The sequence below is a fragment of the Neoarius graeffei genome, chromosome 14, assembly GCF_027579695.1.
Source record: "Neoarius graeffei isolate fNeoGra1 chromosome 14, fNeoGra1.pri, whole genome shotgun sequence".
In the NCBI taxonomy this organism is placed as follows: domain Eukaryota; kingdom Metazoa; phylum Chordata; class Actinopteri; order Siluriformes; family Ariidae; genus Neoarius; species Neoarius graeffei.
In genome coordinates this window covers 68,871,911-68,894,022 of record NC_083582.1, presented here as the reverse complement: position 1 = coordinate 68,894,022, position 22,112 = coordinate 68,871,911, and the positions used below count along the sequence as shown (strand labels likewise).

The 22,112-nt window shown below is 41.7% G+C and overlaps 1 protein-coding gene across 6 annotated transcripts in view; it reads left to right on the top strand.

Annotated features, from left to right (window-relative positions):
* Window positions 1–22,112, top strand: part of ptprea (protein tyrosine phosphatase receptor type Ea) — a 320,826-nt gene that overhangs the window by 179,322 nt on the left and 119,392 nt on the right. For 4 of the 6 annotated variants that reach the window (XM_060940270.1, XM_060940271.1, XM_060940273.1 and 1 more), the window contains one exon: window positions 11,344–11,378. The exons of the other annotated variants lie outside the window; for them this stretch is intronic. In XM_060940270.1, coding sequence (XP_060796253.1) covers window positions 11,344–11,378 — 35 coding nt within the window. The remainder of the gene's footprint in view (window positions 1–11,343; window positions 11,379–22,112) is intronic. 6 annotated transcript variants of the gene reach the window in all.

Genomic DNA, 22,112 nt, shown 5'->3' with positions numbered 1-22,112 from the left:
TCTTATTTCATTACCTTGGCTCATTATTTGGTTTAAGTCAAACACTGCATACTACACTGCGTGCAGTACAATTCGTTTAATATGTGCAGAACAAAAAATACGAAATACAGGTGTGAAAAATAGGTAACATTTTAGTTTGAAACATACGAAAATACAAATGTAAAACATAGCAAAATACAAAACTTAGTGACCGCTGGCATCACTGGTGCTTGGCTGTGGGTCGTCTACGTCATCATCAGTTGTTGCAGCGCTCGGGCTGGCGGGAGTGTTTGCTCGTTTCATAAACCAGGAGCTGGGGCGGAAACTCTTGTACGAGGTGAGAGGCTGGATGCTGGGCGGGGCCAGGAGCTGGGGCGGAAACTCTTGTACGAGGTGAGAGGCTGGATGCTGGGCGGGGCCAGGAGCTGGGACGGAAACTGTCGTACGCTCAGCTAGGAAACACTTGCCAGTCATAACCAGACGGTCGTAAAGTCGATCGGTCGCAAGTTGCATAGGTCGTAAGTTGACGACTACCTGTATTTTTATTTAAAATAACATTTTAATGTATAATAATAATAATAATAATAATAATACCTGTTAGTACAGCGCTTTTCAGCATGATAAACTAAAATAGTAAAGACATTCCAGAAATATGTCCAAATAAAAGCAAAATATAAAATACATAAAAAGGAAACCATTAAGAAACAATAAGAAACACGTCCTATAAAAACTAAAGGATATAAGATCTAAAAACTATAAGAGAATAAATACACATAATTGTCAAGATGAAAACATCAAATTAAGAACCAAGAGCATCTACAAATGCTGAATGATAAAAACACGTTTTTAAACAAGACTAAACAATTGCTACTGAGTCAGCTGACCTAATTAATACATGGAGGAAAGCTGTTCCAAAGTGTAGGAGCCATCCGAGTGATAAAAATAAATAGGAAATATTTAACACTGAAAGGAGAAAAAATTAATTGTTTGAATACTGACCTCGGCCCAGAGGGCCGCAGGTCAGTACTTTCAAGACCTTGGTCACGGTATTTCACCATACGGACCTCCCAGCTGGTAAATAATTTTTTTCTTTACCAAATTCTAACAGAAAACGAGAGCGCCCGAAAGGGAAAACCGAGCCAAGCCGCCATTTTGAATCCTCATTCACGGCTGAAATGCAAATTGCTTCCTCCTTGGTATACAAGTGCACTTCCATGGCAGGAAAAAAAACCCTACATTTTACCGCCTATGTAGTCCCCTATTTATACAAAATTGAGTCATTCAGGATTCAGCCATGTTTTTACTCGGCGTTAGCAACAGTTACAGGTTTTTAGCTTTCTCCTGAAATGTTTTCTTTTATTTCTTCTTCCTCAGGGTAGTAAAACTCGCTTCCACTGTGAACACTGTCGTTATCGCTATCCATGCTGTAAAATTAATGCTATTCTCCTGAGAAATGCTGGCAAAAATTTATAAGATTTTTGATAATCTTATAAATAAATCTTATAAAAAAAAAAGATAAATGTTGACAAAAAAATGCTACTATGTTTGTTATTGTTGTGAACGAGCAAGTCGCCAGAGGTCCATAACCAGGGTCCGTAACTGGGGTCCGTACCGTAGGATACGGACCCGCTCGCCAGCCAATCAGAGCGCAGGATTTGATATTTGATGGAAACCGGACCGCGAAAAAAATAAATATTACACAAAATTAAGTAGAATAACACACACGCACACATTTTATATTTATATATATATATATATATATATATATATATATATATATATATATATATAAATAAAACTGTTATTCCATGAAATTAAGTTGTATATGAGCTGATAGCTGACGAGGAGCGTAGCGCCGAGTGGTCTATAAGCCGTGTACGACGAGATTGAATGGAATAACTGTTTTATTCTATCCACATTCACTGGATTTGGAGAAATACAGCATTTTTATTTTTATTTTTTGCAAATCCAATAAATAAAAACTTACAAAACATCAGACAAAATTATTTCCACTTAGAATGTAAACAAACCGGCGAAATGACAGTAGCAATTTGTGAAAAATGCTATAATAATAATTCTTGAAAAATAAAAAAGATGTGTTCTTACCATCAAATACTTTCATTCCATATTTTGTTGCCTTTTTTTTTGTATTTTTGAGGTTTTGTTTTCGAGTAGAGTATTTATTTCATCCTCGGTTGGTTCAACAACACGCTCCGCCATTTTGTTTTCTTATTTCTTTGGCGGTTGGCAAACCAACTTAAAGGTGCATTACTGCCACCGACTGGGCTGGAGTGTGGAACAGGAGATATGGGGGGAGGGGAAGAAATGGACTATATTCTTTTATTTAGCTATTTCTGTTTCTTTTAAATACTTGATAAAGTGATATATCTGACTTGATGCGCTCTGCCTCTTTTTCTCTACTCATGGTATATGAGCTGATATCCTAATAGTAGAGTAGCCAATCAGAGTGCACGATTGCTCATATCCAGTGAATGTGGAGATATATACATACACACACAACCCAATTCCAAAAAGGTTGGGACACTGTGTAAAACATAAATAAAAACAGAATGCAAAGATGTGCAAATCATGGAAGCTCTATATTTAATTGAAAATAGTACAAAGACAACATATCAAATGTTGAAACTGAGAAATGTTATTGTTTTTTGAAAAATATATGCTCATTTTGAATTTGATGTCAGCAACACGCTTCAGAAAAGTTGGAACACGGGCAACAAAAGACTGAAAAAGTTGTGTAATGCTTAAAAAACCTAATTTGGTTAATTGGCAACAGGTCAGTAACATGACTAGATATAAAAAAAAAAAAAAAAATCCCAGAGAGGCGAAGTCTCTCAGAAGTAAAGATGGGGATGGGTTCAACGCTTTATGAAAGACTGCGAGGGTAAACAGTGCAACAATTTAAGAATAACGTTCCTCAATGTAAAATTTCAAAGAATTTGGGGATCACATCATCGATGGTCCATAATATCATGAAAAGATTCAGAGAATCTGGAGAAATCTCTGTATGCAAGAAACAAGGCTGAAAACTGACATTGGATGCCTGTGATCTTCAGGCCCTCAGGAGACACTGCATTAAAAGCAGACACGTGTCTGTAGTGGAAATCACTGTATGGGCTCAGGAACACTTCAGAAAACCATCGTCTGTGAAAACAGTTCATTACTGCATCCACAAATGCAAGTTAAAGCCAGATATAAACAATATCCAGAAACACTGCCACCTTCTCTGGGCCCGAGCTCTTTTAAGATGGTCTGAGGCAAAGTGGAAAATTGTCCCGAGGTCTGACGAATCAAAAATAGAAATTCTTTTTAGAAATCGAGGACACCACGTCCTCCAGGCTAAAGAGGAGAGGGACCATTCGGCTTGTTATCACTGCACAGTTCAAAAGCCAGCATCTGTGATGGTATGAGGGGGCATTAGTGCACGTGATATGGGTAGCTTGTACATCTGGGAAGGCATCATTAATGCTGAATGATATCTACACATTTCAGAGCGATATGCTGCCATCCAGACAAAATCTTTTTCAGGGAAGGCCTTCTTTCTTTCAGCAAGGCAATGCCAAACTGCTTTTTGCACATATTAAAACTGCATGGCTCCATAGTATAAGAGTCCAGGTGCTAAACTGGCCTGCCTGCAGTCCAGACCTGTCTCCTATTTAAAACATTTGGTGCATTATGAAGTGGAAAATATGACAAAGGAGACCCCGAACTGTTGAGCAACTGAAATTTTATATCAGGCAAGAATGGGATGACATTTCTCTTTCAAAACTACAGCAATAGGTCTCCTCAGTTCCCAAATGTTTACAGAGTGTTGTTAAAAGTAGAGGTGATGCAACACAGTGGTAAACACGCCCCTGTCCCAACATTTTTGAAACATGTTGCTGATATCAAATTCAAAATGAGTATATATTTTTCAAAAAACAATAACATGTCTCAGTTTCAACGTTTGATATGTTGTCTTTGTACTATTTTCAATGAAATATAGGGTTTCCATGATTTGCAAATTTTCACCTTCAGTTTTTATTCATGTTTTACATAGTGCCCCAACTTTTTTTGGAATTGGGGTTGTATATACTGTATATATATAGGCACTGCCTAAAAGCAGAGCTCCTGATAAGTGTAAAATGTGTCAGTAAATAACCCCAGGCTATTTTTTAAAAAGCAAATTAAAAATAAGCACTGGATAAAAACCCATCTATCGCATGTAAGTAAAGATACAAATTTCATTGTTCTGTGGGCAAGTGTTTACGAGATATGTTGCCTTGCACTTACGATCATGTTCCCTGTGGTATGTACAATTCGTACATATGGTTGCAAAAGCCATGATAAATCAGGTCAATGTGTTACCATATTTTTTTACGTATGGAGATTCGCTGTTCTATAAATGCAGTCTGTAACCTGCATTACATCAAATGTTAAAGGAAAATAATACAATAAAAGCACAAATCAACATTTGTGGCATATTTCTTTTAAAAATATTATTATTTGAGTTTAGGAAAGATTCATATATATATATATATATATATATATATATATATATATATATATATATATATATATATGTGTGTGTGTGTGTGTGTGTATATATATGTGTGTGTGTTTGTGTATATGCTCACACACACACATATATATATATATATATATATATATATATATATATATATATATATATATATATGTGTGTGTGTGCGTGCGTGTGTATATATATATATATATATATATATATATATGGGCGGCACGGTGGTGTAGTGGTTAGCGCTGTCGCCTCACAGCAAGAAGGTCCTGGGTTCGAGCCCCGGGGCCGGCGAGGGCCTTTCTGTGCGGAGTTTTCATGTTCTCCCCGTGTCCGCGTGGGTTTCCTCCGGGTGCTCCGGTTTCCCCCACAGTCCAAAGACATGCAGGTTAGGTTAACTGGTGACTCTAAATTGACCGTAGGTGTGAATGTGAGTGTGAATGGTTGTCTGTGTCTATGTGTCAGCCCTGTGATGACCTGGCGACTTGTCCAGGGTGTACCCCGCCTTTCGCCCGTAGTCAGCTGGGATAGGCTCCAGCTTGCCTGCGACCCTGTAGAAGGATAAAGCGGCTAGAGATAATGAGATGAGATGAGATATATATATATAAAATGTAGAATAGAAAAATTTCACTCTGACACCCATAGGCCCATATTCATGACATTTGATTTGTCTGATATTGCTTTACTTTATTTTTATATTTGCCTTGCCTGAACACACTAACATCACATCAAAAGCTTTTTTTGGTGAAAACTTAAGGCTGTAGTTGGGCAATTCCATGTAAATGTCAACCTCACCATGCAAAAATAAAGCAACATGTAATACATCAAAACCACTCCCAGAGATCTCACCTAGGCCTGTATTTTACAGATGTGAATAAGTTGAACCAATTTGTAACCAACCTAATATGTCACTGTCAGTCTTTCTTTCTTATAATGTAAACCCCAAGCTAAAATCAACTTTGATCATGTACAATTCTATATTATTGCCACAAGCCACAGAAATGTATGCTAAAATCCACAAAACAGCAAAACAATAGCCATCCTAAATATTATTTAAGAACTTTGATAGTTTTAGCTGATATTTAGAGAGTTTTTCAAAGGGTTATGGTGGTTAAATTGCTGATTTTCTAAACATATGCCATGTCTATTTCAGACGCGTCACATCCATAACGGAATTTCGTCACATCCATAATGCTGACTTTTCCTTCCGAAACTCTGCATGAAATACAAAATATTTTAAACAAAGATTTTTTAATATTCACCTTGGACCCCTCTATCAAATGGATATCTCCATTTCGACATTAGGTTTACAATTTCACAGAGTTTGATAAAAATGTACAGTCACCCAAGAAAAGTGATACTTCTTCTGTCACATCCATAACGCATCTTTTATTGGCATTTTCTGGCATGCCCTAGATGTACTATGGGAATTGTTCTTGTTCTATCACTTCTCCAGTATGGTACAGCCTTAAAATATGCAACACCTGTTTAAATACTGGGAGACAATAAAACATGCACTGGGTCATTTGTTGCCATTTTGAGTTCAAGTGTCACGTCCATAACGCTGGAATTGCTCAGTTGATGAGCTTCTAACGACTATCCAGTATATACAGTAATTAGATTTTTTAAAAATGATCATTTCCCAAAAATTACATTTGAATTTATTTGCTCTAAAATGCGAGCTCTCATTTCAGTTCAGTGGTACATCTGGATGATTGTGTTCCTTGGAATTTTCAGATTTTTTTTTACCTTCATCCCCACTTTATCCCCTGTCCCACTTTTCTCCTCCCTTCCCTTTCATCTCCTCTGTCCCCACAGTGTTCCCATCCTGTGGATAATATTTCCTGCTTTGATCAGGGAGTAAGAGGAGCAAGTCTGTCCCATAGTGCTCACTTTTAGGGATCTGATCTCATTTCCAGCAAAACTGAAAGCTTATTCCTCAGATGGCATTTAAACTCAAGTGAAAAGGGAATGTGAGAAGGCATCCTGGCTAAGAGCGTACTCAGTGTTTGAGGACTACTTTCCAGCAGTGTTAACAATCTTAACTTAGAGTGTAATAGTTAAGTGTGGCTGACTACAATGAGTGGAAAAAAAATCTGCAGAGCTGCCAGGTGCTGTGGTTCAGCACAATCTGGTACCAGTCAGCATTTATGCTGAAGAGCCACAGGTCCTCCTCGGCACAGTCTTTCCAACGTTTACATGGACGACCCTTCTCATGCTTGCCCTGCTTAAGTTCACCAAACAGCAGTTGCTTTGGTGTTCTAGAGTCATCCATTCGTGCCACATGGCTGAGCCAGCGTAGTCTGTTGTTTTGAAGCATGGTCTCGATGGTTGTAGAATCAGCGCGGTGGAGGACCTCAGCATTGGTCTTACGCTGCCACCACTTGATGTTCATTATCTGTCGGAGCGACCTCTGGTGGAAAACCTCCAGATGGCAGATGTGGTGGACTAAGGCCGGCTACGTTTCGGAACCATAGAGGAGAGATGGTAGGACTATTGCCTTGTAAACGGTCAACTTAGTTGATAGACTAAGGCCTCTCCTGTTCCAGCACCTAGTACGCAAAGCACTGAAAGCTGCTGCAGCATGAGAGACTCAACATTGGATCTCGGGGTCAAGAGTTGCATCATCTGAAATGTTGCCACCAAGGTACGTAAATGTGTGTGCACACTTTAGTGCATGGTCGTCGATCATGATGGAGGGGGAGTGATTGCACTGTACATGCATTGCCTCCATCTTGGATTTGCTGATGGTCAGCCCCCAGGTGTCGCAGGCAGACTTCAGTGCGCTGACACTTTCCTGTAGGGATTCAGGAGATGTAGTTACCAGGGCAGCGTCATCGGCATAGAGGAAGTCATCAAGCTTGGTGGTTGGTGTTGATTTTGCCCTTAACCTCTGGAGGCTGAAAAGTCTTCCATCCAGCTTGTGTTTTATTTCCATAGATTTGTGGGCATTGCAGAGGATGAAGCTGAAAGAAGAGGATAAACAGCATTGGGGCTAGGATGCATCCTTGTCACAGGCCGCTGATTATTTCAAAGCCTTCTGTAAACTCTCCACTGATTAGTACTCTAGCTTCCATGCCATCGTGAAAGCTCTTGATGATATTGACTACTTTGGGTGGGATTCCGATCTTCTGAAGCACTGACCACATGAGAGGTCTGCTAACTGAATCGAACACCTTGAGCAGGATACATGTATCTATGTATGACCAGGTAACGTAAACAGGTGATGAATTGCATCATTGATTTAGACTACACTACTTTATGAAAGAAGAGAGACATTATGTACCATTACATCACCTGTCAGGATTATAATCTTATGAAAAGAAGAAAGACATTACCAGTCAAAAGAACCTTCATTAAGCAGAGAGCAGAATGTGCAAGCGAACATAAATCTCAAGGATTTAACTAATCAAAACATGAATGAATCAGAACAGCTTGTTCCAGGTGCAAGCATACCAAACAAATTATCTGATTACTTACATGTTCCTACAATTTCACTGCAACGTTTAAGTTGTATATTGTATGAACATTAACACAGAATGCTTTTTAATCACTAACTGGGAACGTTACATCAACAATTGATTAGGCCATTCCAAGACATTTAAATGTTTCCCTTTAAACCACTCCAGTGTCACTTTAACAGTATGTTTAGGGTCATTGTCCTGCTGGACCGTGAACCTTCATCCCAGTCTCAAACCTCTGGCTGACTCAAACAGATTTTCCTCCAGAATTGCCCTGTATTTAGTGCCATCCATCTTTCCTTCAGTCTTGACCAGCTTTCCTGTCCCTGCAGATGAAAAACATCCCCACAGCATGATGCTGCCACCACCATGCTTTACTGTAGGGATGGTGTTCTCAGGGTGTTGGGTTTGCGCCACACATGGCATTTCCCACGATGGCCAAAAAGTTCAATTTTAGTCTCATCTGATCAGAGAATCTTCTTCCATGTGTTTGGGCAGTCTGCCACATGCTGTTGGGCAAACTCCAAATGTGTTTTTTTTTTTTCTTGAAGCAGTGGCTTTTTTTTCTGGCCACTCTTCCATAAAGCCTCGCTCTGTGGAGTGTACAGCTTAAAGTGGTCCTATGGACAGATACTCCCATCTCTGCTGTGGATCTTTGCGGCTCCTTCAGTGTTATCTTTGGTCTCTTTGTTGCATCTCTGATTAATGCCCTCCTTGCCCGGTCTGTGAGTTTTGGTGGGCAGGGCCTTCTCTTGTCAGGTTTGTAGTGGTGCCATATTCTTTCCATTTTGCTATAATGGATTTAATGGTGCTCTGTGGGATATTCAAAGTTTGGGATATTTTTTATAACCCAACCCTGATCTATACTTCTCCACAACTTTGTCTCTGACCTGTTTGGAGGCTCCTTGGTTTTCATGTTGCTTGCTTAGTAGTGTTGCAGAGTCAGGGTCCTTCCAGAACAGGTTGAGTTATACAGACATCATGTGACTGATCATGTGATGCAATCAAAGCAAAATATCGAAGCAAAATCAACGCGGAAGAAGCAGCAGCAACAACAACAACAATAATAATGGATGACTTCGCGTTTGTACAGCTGCTGCTTCTCGTCGCTTAAAAATCGCGATCTTTCTCGGTCTTGTTATTGTTGTCGGTCTTAACAACTCCGCCCCCCCGCTGACGTAAGCGGTTCTTTCCTCTGGCCCAGCAGAGAGTTGGTGCTAGCCTGGAACCGGTTTTTCTGGCCCCAGAGCCAGTTCTTTGTTCAGTGGAAACAGAAAACCCGGTTCCAAACTAAGCACTGGCCCCGAACCAGCCCTGGAACTGCTTTGGTGGAAAAGGGGCATTAGAGAACTACGTGTTTATCTATTGAAGGACTGTGCTGATGCAAGTGCATCGCGAAGTATTACGCTACATTAAGTATGCATTACCGAGCCTTTCTACCCATGTTCTTGTTTTCCTGGTTTCTTTATTCTTGCGCCTGTTTCTCGTTATTGTTCTCACTTCGTCTTTGATGTACTGTTTACGCCTCGACCGACTCCTTTGCCTGTTTTCACATCTCTGATCTAGCCTGGCAATTTGGACTCTTTGCCTTTGTGTGTATTTGTTTATATACTAGTATACTGTATGCACTTTATGATTAAACTGAACACTTCTGCACATACATCCGCCTCCCTCGCGTACCTGACAGCTATAAGCCATGCACAACGAGATTGACTGGAGTAACGGTTTTATTCTATCCACATTCACTGGATTTTGAAAAACGGAGCATTTTTATTTTCATTTTTTGCAAATTCGATAAATAAAAAACTTTATACAAAACGTCGGACAAAATCATTTCCGCTTAGAATGTAAACAAACCGGCGAAATGACAGGAGCAATTTGTGAAAAATGTGATGATGATGATGATGATGATAATTCTTGAAAAATAAACAAGACAAATATATGTACGTTCTTACCATCAAATACTTTCATTCCATATTTTGTTGCTTTTTTTGTCTTTTTTGGGATTTTGTTTTCGAGTAGTTTTTATTTCATCCTCGGTTGGTTCAGCAACACGCTCCGCCATTTTGTTTTTCTCTACTCATGGTATATAAGCTAATAGCCTAGTAGTAGAGTAGCCAATCAGAGCGCACGATTGCTTATATCCAGCGGCGCGGTAGTGTAGTGGTTAGCACTGTCGCCTCACAGCAAGCAGGTTCTGGGTTCGAGCCCAGCAGCCAGCGAGGGCCTTTCTGTGTGGAGTTTGCATGTTCTCCCCGTGTCTACGTGGGTTTCCTCCGGGTGCTCCGGTTTCCCCCACAGTCCAAAGACATGCAGTTAAGTTAATATGCGGCGGCCTTGGGCTGAAGTGCCCTTGAGCAAGGTACTTAACCCCTGACTGATCCCCGGGTGCTCTGGTGTGGCTGCCCACTGCTCTGGGTGTGTGTATGTGTGTGTGTTCACTGCTTCAGATGGGTTAAATGCAGAGGATGAATCTCACTGTGCTTGAAGTGTGCATGTGACAAATAAAGGTTTCTTCTTCTTCTGAATATGGATAGAATAAATATACACTCACTGACGACTTTATTAAGTACAGAAAGTGTTTTGACACCAAGCAAGTGTGATGTGTAGAGGAAGATGATCTGTCTTTAGAGTTACACCATGAAGGAAATAAACACATCTCATAATGATGGCAGTTGGAGCTGGAGCAGCAGAGCTTCATGCTAATGTTCATGCTTGTGGTTTTTTTTTTTTTTTTCACAGCTTTGCACAAAGTATGAAAACTTTGATATATATATATATATATATATACTCTGTGCAAAACTGACAAGAAACTCATCACGCTCCTTTGTTCCTCAATTGCAATAATTAGCTCATGTCGTTCTTTAAGTATTCTGAAACAGAATCTTGGGGTTTGCTGTGCCGATGCATTTCTTTTCTTGCTTTCAAGATTTCTTTGAGATATAACATCTGGATGCACCACACACACACTCTCCCAGGCACAGACCTCAGAATTTCAGATTTCCTGCACACATAACCACACACGCACACATGCATAGCAATTACAGAGAGTTAGAATCTCATCTCCAGCTGCCATCACGATGAGATGTGTTTATTTCCTTCATGGTGTATAACCCTAAAGACAGATCATCTTCCTCGACACATCACACACAAACACACGCCGAGGTCGGTGCTTACTTGGTGTCAGCAAGTGCATGGTACATATTGCAGTAAATATTTACTCACTAATAACACACTCGGTTGGTCCAGCAGCACAAACAGCTCTCTCGCTGGCTAAAGCACGTTCACATAGCTGACGTTTAACACAACTTGGGTGTCATAATCACTGTTGTGATTATTTTTAACTCTAATTTTCTGTTTGTGTCATTTCAGAGCAGTGAATACAGACGCGCTGTGTTTTTCTGAGAGTGAGTTCATTTTATGGTGGCCTGGCAACCTGTTTTGTTTGGATTTGTAATGGTGTGCTCGTCACAGAGCGGTGATTCACCTGATTCCTGCAGCAGCAGCAGCAGCACAAGTGACCTCCTGATCTACCACAACAAATTATAGAGAAAACACCGATTAACATTTAACCCTGATTCAACGTACAAATAGTTACTGATGTAAGATTTTAGTTAGCACATTACATATTAGTCTGTGTGTAAAAGGAGAAATTGTGTGCATGCTGAATGCGATTTACAAAGAATAACTGTTAAAGGAGAACTGAAGGCAAATTTTTTATTCATCAAAATTCAATTTCTCATTTTATTAAATATAGGAATGCATTTTTGATCGCTATTTTGTCACTGCTATAGCAAGTTATGAGTGTTTGAAATATGCTCTGTAATATATCAGTCCATATGTCAAAGCGACGGCCGTAAACGAGATTCGTCGAGACCTGTGCGAGACATCGTAGGACGGAAGTAGAACGTACAGCGGAAATCAAAGTGACCGACGTCTGCCGACGTTGTCAAAAGACGCGCGCGCCCTCTTTCGAATGCTGACGTAATCAAGCCGGAAGTTTTGTTTGTTTTGATAGCAATCAGGAAAGTTTGAAAAAAGTCGGCAGTAATCGTCATTTAAACTCGTTTTTGTGCAATACTTCGTTTGGAAAACAGTTTTCAAAATGGCGGCACCGACACCTGGCTGACACTTGACGTTTCGAAGTCTTGCACAAGTCTCGTGAAGATCGCGCGGATAAGCGACACCTGCCGTGGACCAAACGAACTAAATTCAACACGGATAAAAACCGAATAGGCCGATAAGTATAATATTTAATTGCGATTAGTTGCCAATACGAGTCACGATATAAGGTTACTAAAATCGAAAACGTAATTGAATAACATGTTAATTAAGAAATAAAGCAAGTTTAAAAATGACTTCAGTTCTCCTTTAAATGTACAGTACTGTCCAAAAGTCTAAGGCACCCTATTTTTTTTTTTTTCCATACAAACTTTGCTATAGATTTCTATTTTATGACTTCTACATTATCGAGTCTGGACAAAAACATTTGAGAGTCCAAACATTCGTTTTCCAGCAGAACATTAAATATTACAGACAAAAAAAGTTTGTATCTGAGCAGCATATTACACAAGAGAGCACTTTTCAGATTAAAAAAGAAAGCATAATGAAGGCTGCTGGGTTTTGGGGCAAAATGAAGAAGCGAGTGTGACAGTCAAAGTGTCCAGAAGAACTGGGGCTGGTTCTGGAAGACGCTCAGTAAAACCTACAGCTCATTTCTGCGTAAAACTGCACTCACTGGACCTCAGACTGTTTTGTTTTTTTTTTAAAGCAAAGAGTCGTCTCACACCAAGTATTGACTTTGTTTCACACCAAATATTGACTTTTGTTTTTATTATGGCTTACTGCTTATAGTATGGTATTTTTTAATGTTGAAACATTTCATTTCATTAATTTAAAGCCGGGTGGCACGGTGGTGTAGTGGTTAGCGCTGTCGCCTCACAGCAAGAAGGTCCTGGGTTCAAGTCCCGGGGCCTGCGAGGGCATTTCTGTGCGGAGTTTGCATGTTCTCCCCGTGTCCGCGTGGGTTTCCTCCGGGTGCTCCGGTTTCCCCCACAGTCCAAAGACATGCAGGTTAGGTTAACTGGTGACTCTAAATTGAGCGTAGGTGTGAATGTGAGTGTGAATGGTTGTGTGTGTCTATGTGTCAGCCCTGTGATGACCTGGCGACTTGTCCAGGGTGTACCCCGCCTTTCGCCCGTAGTCAGCTGGGATAGGCTCCAGCTTGCCTGTGACCCTGTAGAAGGATAAAGCGGCTAGAGATAATGAGATGAGATAATTTAAAGCCATTTTTGGTCTACAGCATTTCTTTACATGTACCTCAGACTTTTGCACAGCACTGTGTGTCATGTTGAATCATCAAATGAGAAGATGTTTCATTTACTATAACATGACTCGGACTGTGGTAACAGTCATAACCTAATTGATATCTTTACATTAATATACTCATTCTAATATCTTATTGTTTCTCGATTAACAACTTACACATGGACTTGTATAGTGGACGTGCCACATAATTAACAATTATTCCATGAAATCGAGTCATACGTGAGCTGATCGCCGTGTATGACGAGATTGAGTGGAATAATTATTTTATTATAGCCACGTTCACTGGTGGGTGGCACGGTGGTGTAGTGGTTAGCGCTGTCGCCTCACAGCAAGAAGGTTCTGGTTCGAGCCCAGCGGCCGGCGAGGGCCTTTCTGTGCGGAGTTTGCATGTTCTCCCCATGTCCGCGTGGGTTTCCTCCGGGTGCTCCGGTTTCCTCCACAGTCCAAAGACATGCAGGTTAGGTTAACTGGTGGCTCTAAATTGACCGTAGGTGTGAATGGTTGTTTGTTTCTACCCTGCCTCTCGCCCATAGTCAGCTGGGATAGGCTCCAGCTTGCCCGCGACCCTGCACAGGATAAACGGTTACAGATAATGAATGGACATTCACTGGATTTTGAGAAACAGAGCATTTTTCGTCTCGTCGTCTTCCGCTTTATCCGGGACCGGGTCGCGGAGGCAGCAGTCTAAGCATGGAAGCCCACACTTCCCTTTCCCCAGACACCTCGGCCAGCTCCTCGGGAAGAACACCGAGGCGTTCCCAGGCCAGCTGAGAGACATAGTCCCTCCAGCATGTCCTGGGTCTTCCCCGGGGTCTCCTCCCGGGGGGACATGCCTGGAACACCTCCCCAGGGAGGCGTCCAGGAGGCATCCGAAAAAGATGCCCGAGCCACCTCAGCTGATTCCTCTCGATGTGGAGGAGCAGCGGCTCTACTCCGAGCTCCTCCCAAGTGACTGTGCTTCTCACCCTATCTCTAAGGGAGCGCCCAGCCACCCTGCGAAGAAAACTCATTTCGGCCACTTGTATCCACGATCTTGTTCTTTCAGTCATTACCCAAAGCTCATGACCATAGGCAGAAACAGAGCATTTTTACTTTTATATATTTTTTCAAATTCAATAAATAAAAATTTTATACAAAACGTCCAACAAAATCATTTCCGCTTAGCCAGACTTCTTAAAAACCTATCGATGAGGGCGTGTTGTGGCTCAGATGGCTAAGGCACCATACCATAAATCTGGGGACCCGGGTTCGATTCCGACCCGAGGTCATTTCCAGATCCCTCCCTGTTTCTCTCTCTCTCCCGCTCATTTCCTGTCTCTCTACACTGTCCTATCCAAAAAAAAAAGTTTAAAAAAAAACCTATCGATGGCTGCACGAATTGACTTTAGTGTTGTTGTTTTTTGTAGAAAGTGCCGTCTTGCTGTCGTGCCAGGTTTAGACCACGGCTTTGAACCGGTTCAAGGAACGAAAACGAAAACCGGGAACTTTTTCTATTTCACATGGAACAGAAACGAAACCAGAAACTTTATTATTTTTTATGTTCCGGAACAGAAACGCTTATTAAAAATAATGGTAACCGGTTAATACCGGTTTTTATTTCGTTCCTCAAAGTTTCCGCAGCCTACAAATAAAAAAGTCATTCTTCTCCTGCGCAAGTTTCTATGACCCGCTGGGGTTCACTTCCTGTGTGACGTTCGCTGACTGAATGGAGAGAGCGGGAGGGTGGACTACTATCACGTCTCCACATCTTAAATAAGAGGTAAATATTGCAGTCTATCATTATTCGAAAACGTAAATTTCAAACACGATATCAATATATTTGTCCACGTTAATGAGAGGCTCGCGAACATTAAATGATGTTAATCTCTGTTAGCCTATCAATGCATAGGGCCTGACTAGCCTTTGGTAACACACTAAACGAATTATCTTTCATTTTTGGCACTTTTTCTGTTTGTGCAGATGGGAAGACATACTGAGAATCCAAATCGCCAACATTTGAAATAATAATTGTTTTGAATTATTTCTTGTCTTATTTAATGAAGGTTGTAATAGAATTAGCCTACATTTGGCTTAAGCTGGATGAGACAGAGACATAATTTTATAGCCATTTGTTAAACAGCTGACAGGGAACGTAATTAACCGTTCCGGGAACGAATTTTTTTGTTCTAACCGGTTCGGGAACGTCTATTTAATGGTGGAACTCAAAACCGGAAACGTTAAAATTCCGTTTCTGCTCAGAACGAACCAATAGGAAAAAAATTCTGGTTCAAAGCCCTGGTTAAGACATTTATTTAACTCTTCAGTTATTAAATTTTCAAACTTCTTTGAGCTTTTGAACCAGTTTAAAAAAATTCAACAAATTTAAATGCTTAAAGATGAAGAACGTAAACAAACCAGCGAAAAATAAAAAAAAGATACGTTCTTACCATCACATACTTTCATTTCATATTTTGTTGCTTTTTTTTGTATTTTTTGGAGTTTTGTTTTCGAGTATAATTTTTATTTCGTCCTTGGTTGGCTCAGCAACACATTATTTTACGCCATGTTATTTTTCTCTACTCGCAGTATATGAGCTGATATCCTGGTAGTAGAGTAGCCAATCAGAGCATGCAATTGCTCATCCAGTGAATGTGGATAGAATAATCCGAATTATGTCCATAGCATCACAGCATTGGAGAAAGTTGCACATTTAGAGATCTCATTAACCTAAAACAAGTTTGTGTTTTAGCTAGCTAACTAATTAGCCAACTAGCTCACACTGTAGATTTTGTGTTCTGCTCTGGTTCCAAGGGACAAACAGACTTTTCATCCCTTTCAGTAAATTTGATATCATGTGACTACAAAAGATACATCTCCAGAATGGCTTTGCTGGTAATAACATAAACATTATTACAGGTATCTTTTTATTATACCCCTGCTCCGAAGGAGAGGAGGTATACTGGCTTACCTCTGTCTGTTCGTATCTCCGTCCGTCCGAAACACCCTTTTTCTCAGCAACCACAAATCATAGCCACTTCGTACTTGGTAGCAAACTTCAGCTTGGGGTTCTATACCGTGTATACCGTTTTCAGGTCTGTCGCACATCAACTTCTTGTTTACCGACTGAATGTATTTACAAAATATATAGCATGGATTTACAAAATTTTCATAACATTTTTCTCAGCAACTACAAATCACAACTGCTTGATATTTGGTACTGAACTTCAGCTTGGGGTTCTATACCGTGTATACCGTTTTCAGGTCTGTCCCACATCAACTTCCTGTTTACCGACTGAATGTATTTACGAAACATACAGTATAGGGTGGATTTACAAAATTTTCGTCACACTTTTCTCAGCAAATACAAACTACGCTGCTTTTTACTTACTTGTTTCAGGGTTAATTATTTGTTGCCATCACCATTCATAATAAGTGTCCTATTCCTTCGATTGCTTGCGCTCTGATATAAGTGAGAGCGGGCGGATACGTAAGTGAGCAGTAGCTCACAGTCGATCTTATTGAACCTGCTGTCTCTGGAGGTTTGTGTGCTATTTAGTGAAAAGTTATCGAGTCTGTAATTAATAACAGTTTGAATAAATTCATAAATGTCATTGGGATTATTTTGCCCTTTGAGAGACTGAAACTCCCTGAAATGCATATGCGATCAGGCAAAATCGAAACGGCAGCGACACCCCCTTTGAGCTCTTAGTGCAGGCACTGTTTTAAAAAATTTCTTAAATATCAACAGCTCTTACAGCCAACATTTGATTTACTACATTGCAAAATGTTAGTCGATAGGGCTGTAAGGTCTGCGCTTGTAGCTGTTTCACACTTGTCAGACTAATATCACTTGCAAGAACAGGAGTCAGAGCCATAAAGTATTTTCGCACTGCTTTCTTTTCTTGCTCTATATGTGTGACTCCACATGGCACGTGTGCTGTAAATTGTTGTCCCTAGTTCCTGCCTCTGTGCACAAGCTTCATGAAGGGATGAGAAACAGCATCTCTGCAGGCCCCAAGGTCACTTCTAACACCCGAGCCTGAGCCCTCACAGGAGAGAGATCTTGATTGATTACCGTAGAGAGCTGGAGTGCTCGGTGGAAGGAGATGATATGCTAACTTTAGAAAGGCAAAGACAGCAGCAAAAGAAATGACTACATCCTGAAAATGAATATGGATGCCCATAATAGTAACAGAAAGCAGAACTGGTACCTAACCTTGGTACCTTGAAAAAAAACAAAAAAAGGCCAGAATACCAAAACCTGACTGCAACATTCCTGAACAGCAGACCCCCCCCCCATTTGAGGGGTGTTCACACGGCAACTTTTACTCCGGTGTAGCACCGGGGCTGTCCCGGTAGAGCGTTCACACGGTGCAAAGTTATACCGGTGTAGCCCCTGAAAGCTGCTTAAACCGGTGCAAATCTAACCCTGCTTGGGAGGTGGTTTAAGAAATTTACTCCGGAGTAAATGCTAGTTTGCGGGGCAGCACCGATATAAAATGGGACGTCTGAACGCTACAGGGGTAGACTCGCTACGCGTGAGGAGAGTTGATTACATACGGGCATTGCATAATTTGCATCCTGGTATTTTGCGCTTCCAAAATGGCGAATATCTAGTCTGGTTAACACCAGACCATATCACAAGTGAAATATGGTCTGGAATCCGCCTATTGAATTTCTCGTAGGGGAGGTGTGGTTTACGATTGTCAACGGCCGTTTATTGGACGTTGCGAATGTCTATCATTTGGCGTATACGTAGCCCATGGCCAATCATGGCAGTTGTACCCGGTGACGTAGTTAGAGCGACGAAGAAGACGAAGAGGCGAAGAAAGACTGAAACACCAAACGCTGTTCTTTTTTTAAAACAAACTTTCGCTCTAAACTATTCAGAGCAGTGTCTAAAGCTTGATCGAAAGTTTGGTTCGTATCGCTCGCCGCCATGTTAAATGTGATCCGTAAACAGTCCCAAATAAACTACAAGCTTCCGTTTGTCGAGTAGTACACGTCACCGTCTTTCCACCCCTCCCCACTCTCTGATTGGCTCCCTAACTCAGGCGAGCCTTTAGACCATAGTTTCCATGCTGTCTTTTCAGATCGGAACGATTGTGCAAAGCAGCATGGGATTTCCCAGGCTAGCGAATATCAACAACAGAACGGCGTGTCTTCCAGTGTTGCCAGATTGGGTGGTTTTAAGTGCATTTTGGCGGATTTGAACATATGTTGGGCTTGAAAACGTCAGCAGTATCTGGCAACACTGGTGTCTTCATCCACGTTGTTTTCCCGGCGCTTGGTGATGCCATGACAACCGGGAAAAGGAAGTGCATTTTCACGCATGCGCATATTTCATTTCCGCATTATTACTATCGTATAGCACGGTCGCAAAAACTGCCGTGTGAACGCAAGTGGGGCTGCACCGGTGCTAACACGCTTCTCTCTAGTAAGCAGGTTTGTGACGTGTGAACGCTCCACAAAATTTACACCGGTGTAAGATATATCGCAACAAAATACATCGGTGCAGCATCGATGCAAATATGTGCCGTGTGAACACCCCTTTAGATTTGGCCAATTCCTATCCACCAGACAGACAGGACTCCCCTGTCTCATGACAGGTAACAATCAGGGAGGGCGAAGGGCACCTTCGAGGCACAAGACGCCAGCCGACTGCATCTTATCAAAAGAAGAAGAAGCCTTTATTTGTCACATGCACACTCAAGCACAGTGAAATTCGTCCTCTGTATTTAACCTATCTGAAGCAGTGAACACACACAAGAGAGCAATGAGCACACACACATACCCAGAGCAGTGGGCAGCTATACAACAGCACCCAGGGAGCAGTTAGGGGTTCCATGCCTTGCTCAAGGGCACTTCAGCCCAAGGCCGCCCCAAGTTAACTTAACCTGCATGTCTTTGGACTGTAAGGGAAACCAGAGCACCCGGAGGAAACCCACGCAGACACGGAGAGAACATGCAAACTCCGCACAGAAAGGCCCTCATCAGCCACTGGGCTTGAACCCAGAACCTTCTTGCTGTGAGGCGACAGTGCTAATCACTACACCACCGTGCTACCCAAACTGCTGCTTATGCAACATCAAGGGACGACGTAACACACTCGGAGGAACGCGCTATCCACCCACTTCTGTATGCATGAGCTCACAGGAATAAATGCTTGCGCGTGCATACGTGTATGCCACATGGTTCAGGAACCAGGCTTCCTGACTCTTTAAGGGGTCGGTACTGAATGAAATCGGGGAATGAAATTGAATTGATTTGCTTAGCATGTTTAGTTTTCATCAGATATGTTCGGTACTGTTGAAATTGTACCTAAGCTTTTGTAAAAGTCCACTGAAATTTTAGGCATCAATTTTGCGAACCATTCAGAGAAAATCAGCATGCAGCTCAGGATGATTTCCAAACAAGAATGAATCTTATTTTCAAATTATCGAATAAAATAAGAGCTTAAAAAGGATAATGCGCCAGTTTATTTTAACCAGAATAAAATTAATATTTTATCAGTTTTAGCTGCTCATTATATTTGTCTTTTTTTAAAAACTGGACCAAATATGGAAAATCAGTGACGTCCATCCATCATCTGTAGCCGCTTATCCTGTGCAGGGTCGCGGGCAAGCTGGAGCCTATCCCAGCTGATTATGGGCGAGAGGCAGGGGACACCCTGGACAAGTCGCCAGGTCATCACATTTACTTCTGAAGGTAATCAGAGTTTAAAGTGCATATTCTGGACCAATTTCATTTTTTTTATATGAAAGTATGTCCCTTTACACACTCATCCAGAAGGGTAATTTTGCACAAGGCCATCTGTCTACAGCAGAAAAAAATAAAATAACAAAACGCGTCTGGAAAAATCCCAAGGGAGTCTGGAGCCAGATTCGTGACGTTACCTGCGGAAGCGCCAGCAGGCTGCGAGAGCTTTGCACGGTTTCAGTGCACAGCCTGTGTAGACCAAGCGCTCCCATTTCTCTCTCATTGTCCGGTCTTTTGGGAAACGATGAGTACTAATCCCATCAAGATTGGTGTTGCTACACCCTCCTACGATACATCTGTTAACCATTTTAATAATTACACGATAACGTTGAAGAAATTTGCAGAAAACCACCAGGTCGTTTTCTCGTAAACAAACCAGCGCTGACGTAGGATTCAGAAGGAGGCGTCCCGCACGCGACGTCACGAAAATCAATGTTTGCCGGGAAATCCAAACGCCGAGTTTTTTCAGAGGCGGACCAATTCGCCTCAAATGGCTCGATTTCAACTGAATTTTTCTGGTATTGCGCAAGGTAAAAAAAAAATTACACAAAATGCAGCAGCTACAGTATTTGACCAAAGTTTAATATAAAATAGGAGAATTACATTGATCGTGCTCCTGAATTTACCCGTGATATGCACTTTAAAATGGTCGAATACCACTTCTGATTGAGATAAGCATGTGAAGGTGAAGGTTTTCCCAGGCTGCCATATGCTTATCGAAGAAATCTTTCGAAATGTTGCCTTAGTGATTTGGATCTTTGTTAGCAAACCTAAATATTGTACGTATTGTGCCGTATTCCCCAATAGAAGGGAACAAGAATGTAGAAGAAATTGTGTCCTTGTCTGAATAGAAAGAATCTTTGAGAGAGAAAACTTCAGCATGAGAAAGAGAAAAGACAGAAGAGTGGGACTATTCTGAGCAGTACATGAAAGACGAAGGAGAAACTGCTTCAGAGTGTGACAGAAAAAAAAATAGAGAGTGAAACAGAGGCAGACAGGACAAGGAATGTGAGAGAAAAGATAAAAAAGGAAGACTTTGAGCTAGAAAAAAGAGGCTCTGTTCCGTTGGCCTGATGTGGGGCCTCTTTAATGAATGCCTCGCCGCCTCTGTCACTGAGGAGTGTAGTTATTACTGTGAGACATTTCTCCAGGCCAGAGGTTTACCCCCGCCAGACCAGAATCTGCCTCCTCCCATTTCCCAGCTTCCCCTGCAGCTTGATGTAACCAGGACTACCAGAGCACTGGGCTGTTTGGAAACCCCCCCTTAGTAAATCTGCTACAGCCCATTGGGCCCTGTCGAGGATTATTTGCCTTGATGAAGCAAAGAAAAAAGCAAGGAGAGATTTTTTTTTTTTTAATGCTGTCATCCTCTCCTCCCCTCCACACACACACACGCAATGCAATGTGCAAACGCAATGATATTATATTATCATATTGCCCAGCCCTTCACACACTTTAGTGTGTGAAGGGCTGGGCAATATGATATCTCATCTCATCTCATCTCATTATCTCTAGCCGCTTTATCCTTCTACAGGGTCGCAGGCAAGCTGGAGCCTATCCCAGCTGACTACGGGCGAAAGGCGGGGTACACCCTGGACAAGTCGCCAGGTCATCACAGGGCTGACACATAGACACAGACAACCATTCACACTCACATTCACACCTACGGTCAATTTAGAGTCACCAGTTAACCTAACCTGCATGTCTTTGGACTGTGGGGGAAACCGGAGCACCCGGAGGAAACCCACGCGGACACGGGGAGAACATGCAAACTCCGCACAGAAAGGCCCTCACCGGCCACGGGGCTCGAACCCAGGACCTTCTTGCTGTGAGGCGACAGCGCTAACCGATATTATTATTATTATTATTATTATTATTATTATTATTATTATATAACTTCTGGCAGGGCGGCACGGTGGTGTAGTGGTTAGCACTGTCGCTTCACAGCAAGAAGATCCGGGTTTGAGCCCTGTGGCCGGCGAGGGCTTTTCTGTGTGGAGTTTGCATGTTCTCCCCGTGGGTTTCCTCCGGGTGCTCCGGTTTCCCTCACAGTCCAAAGACATGCAGGTTAGGTT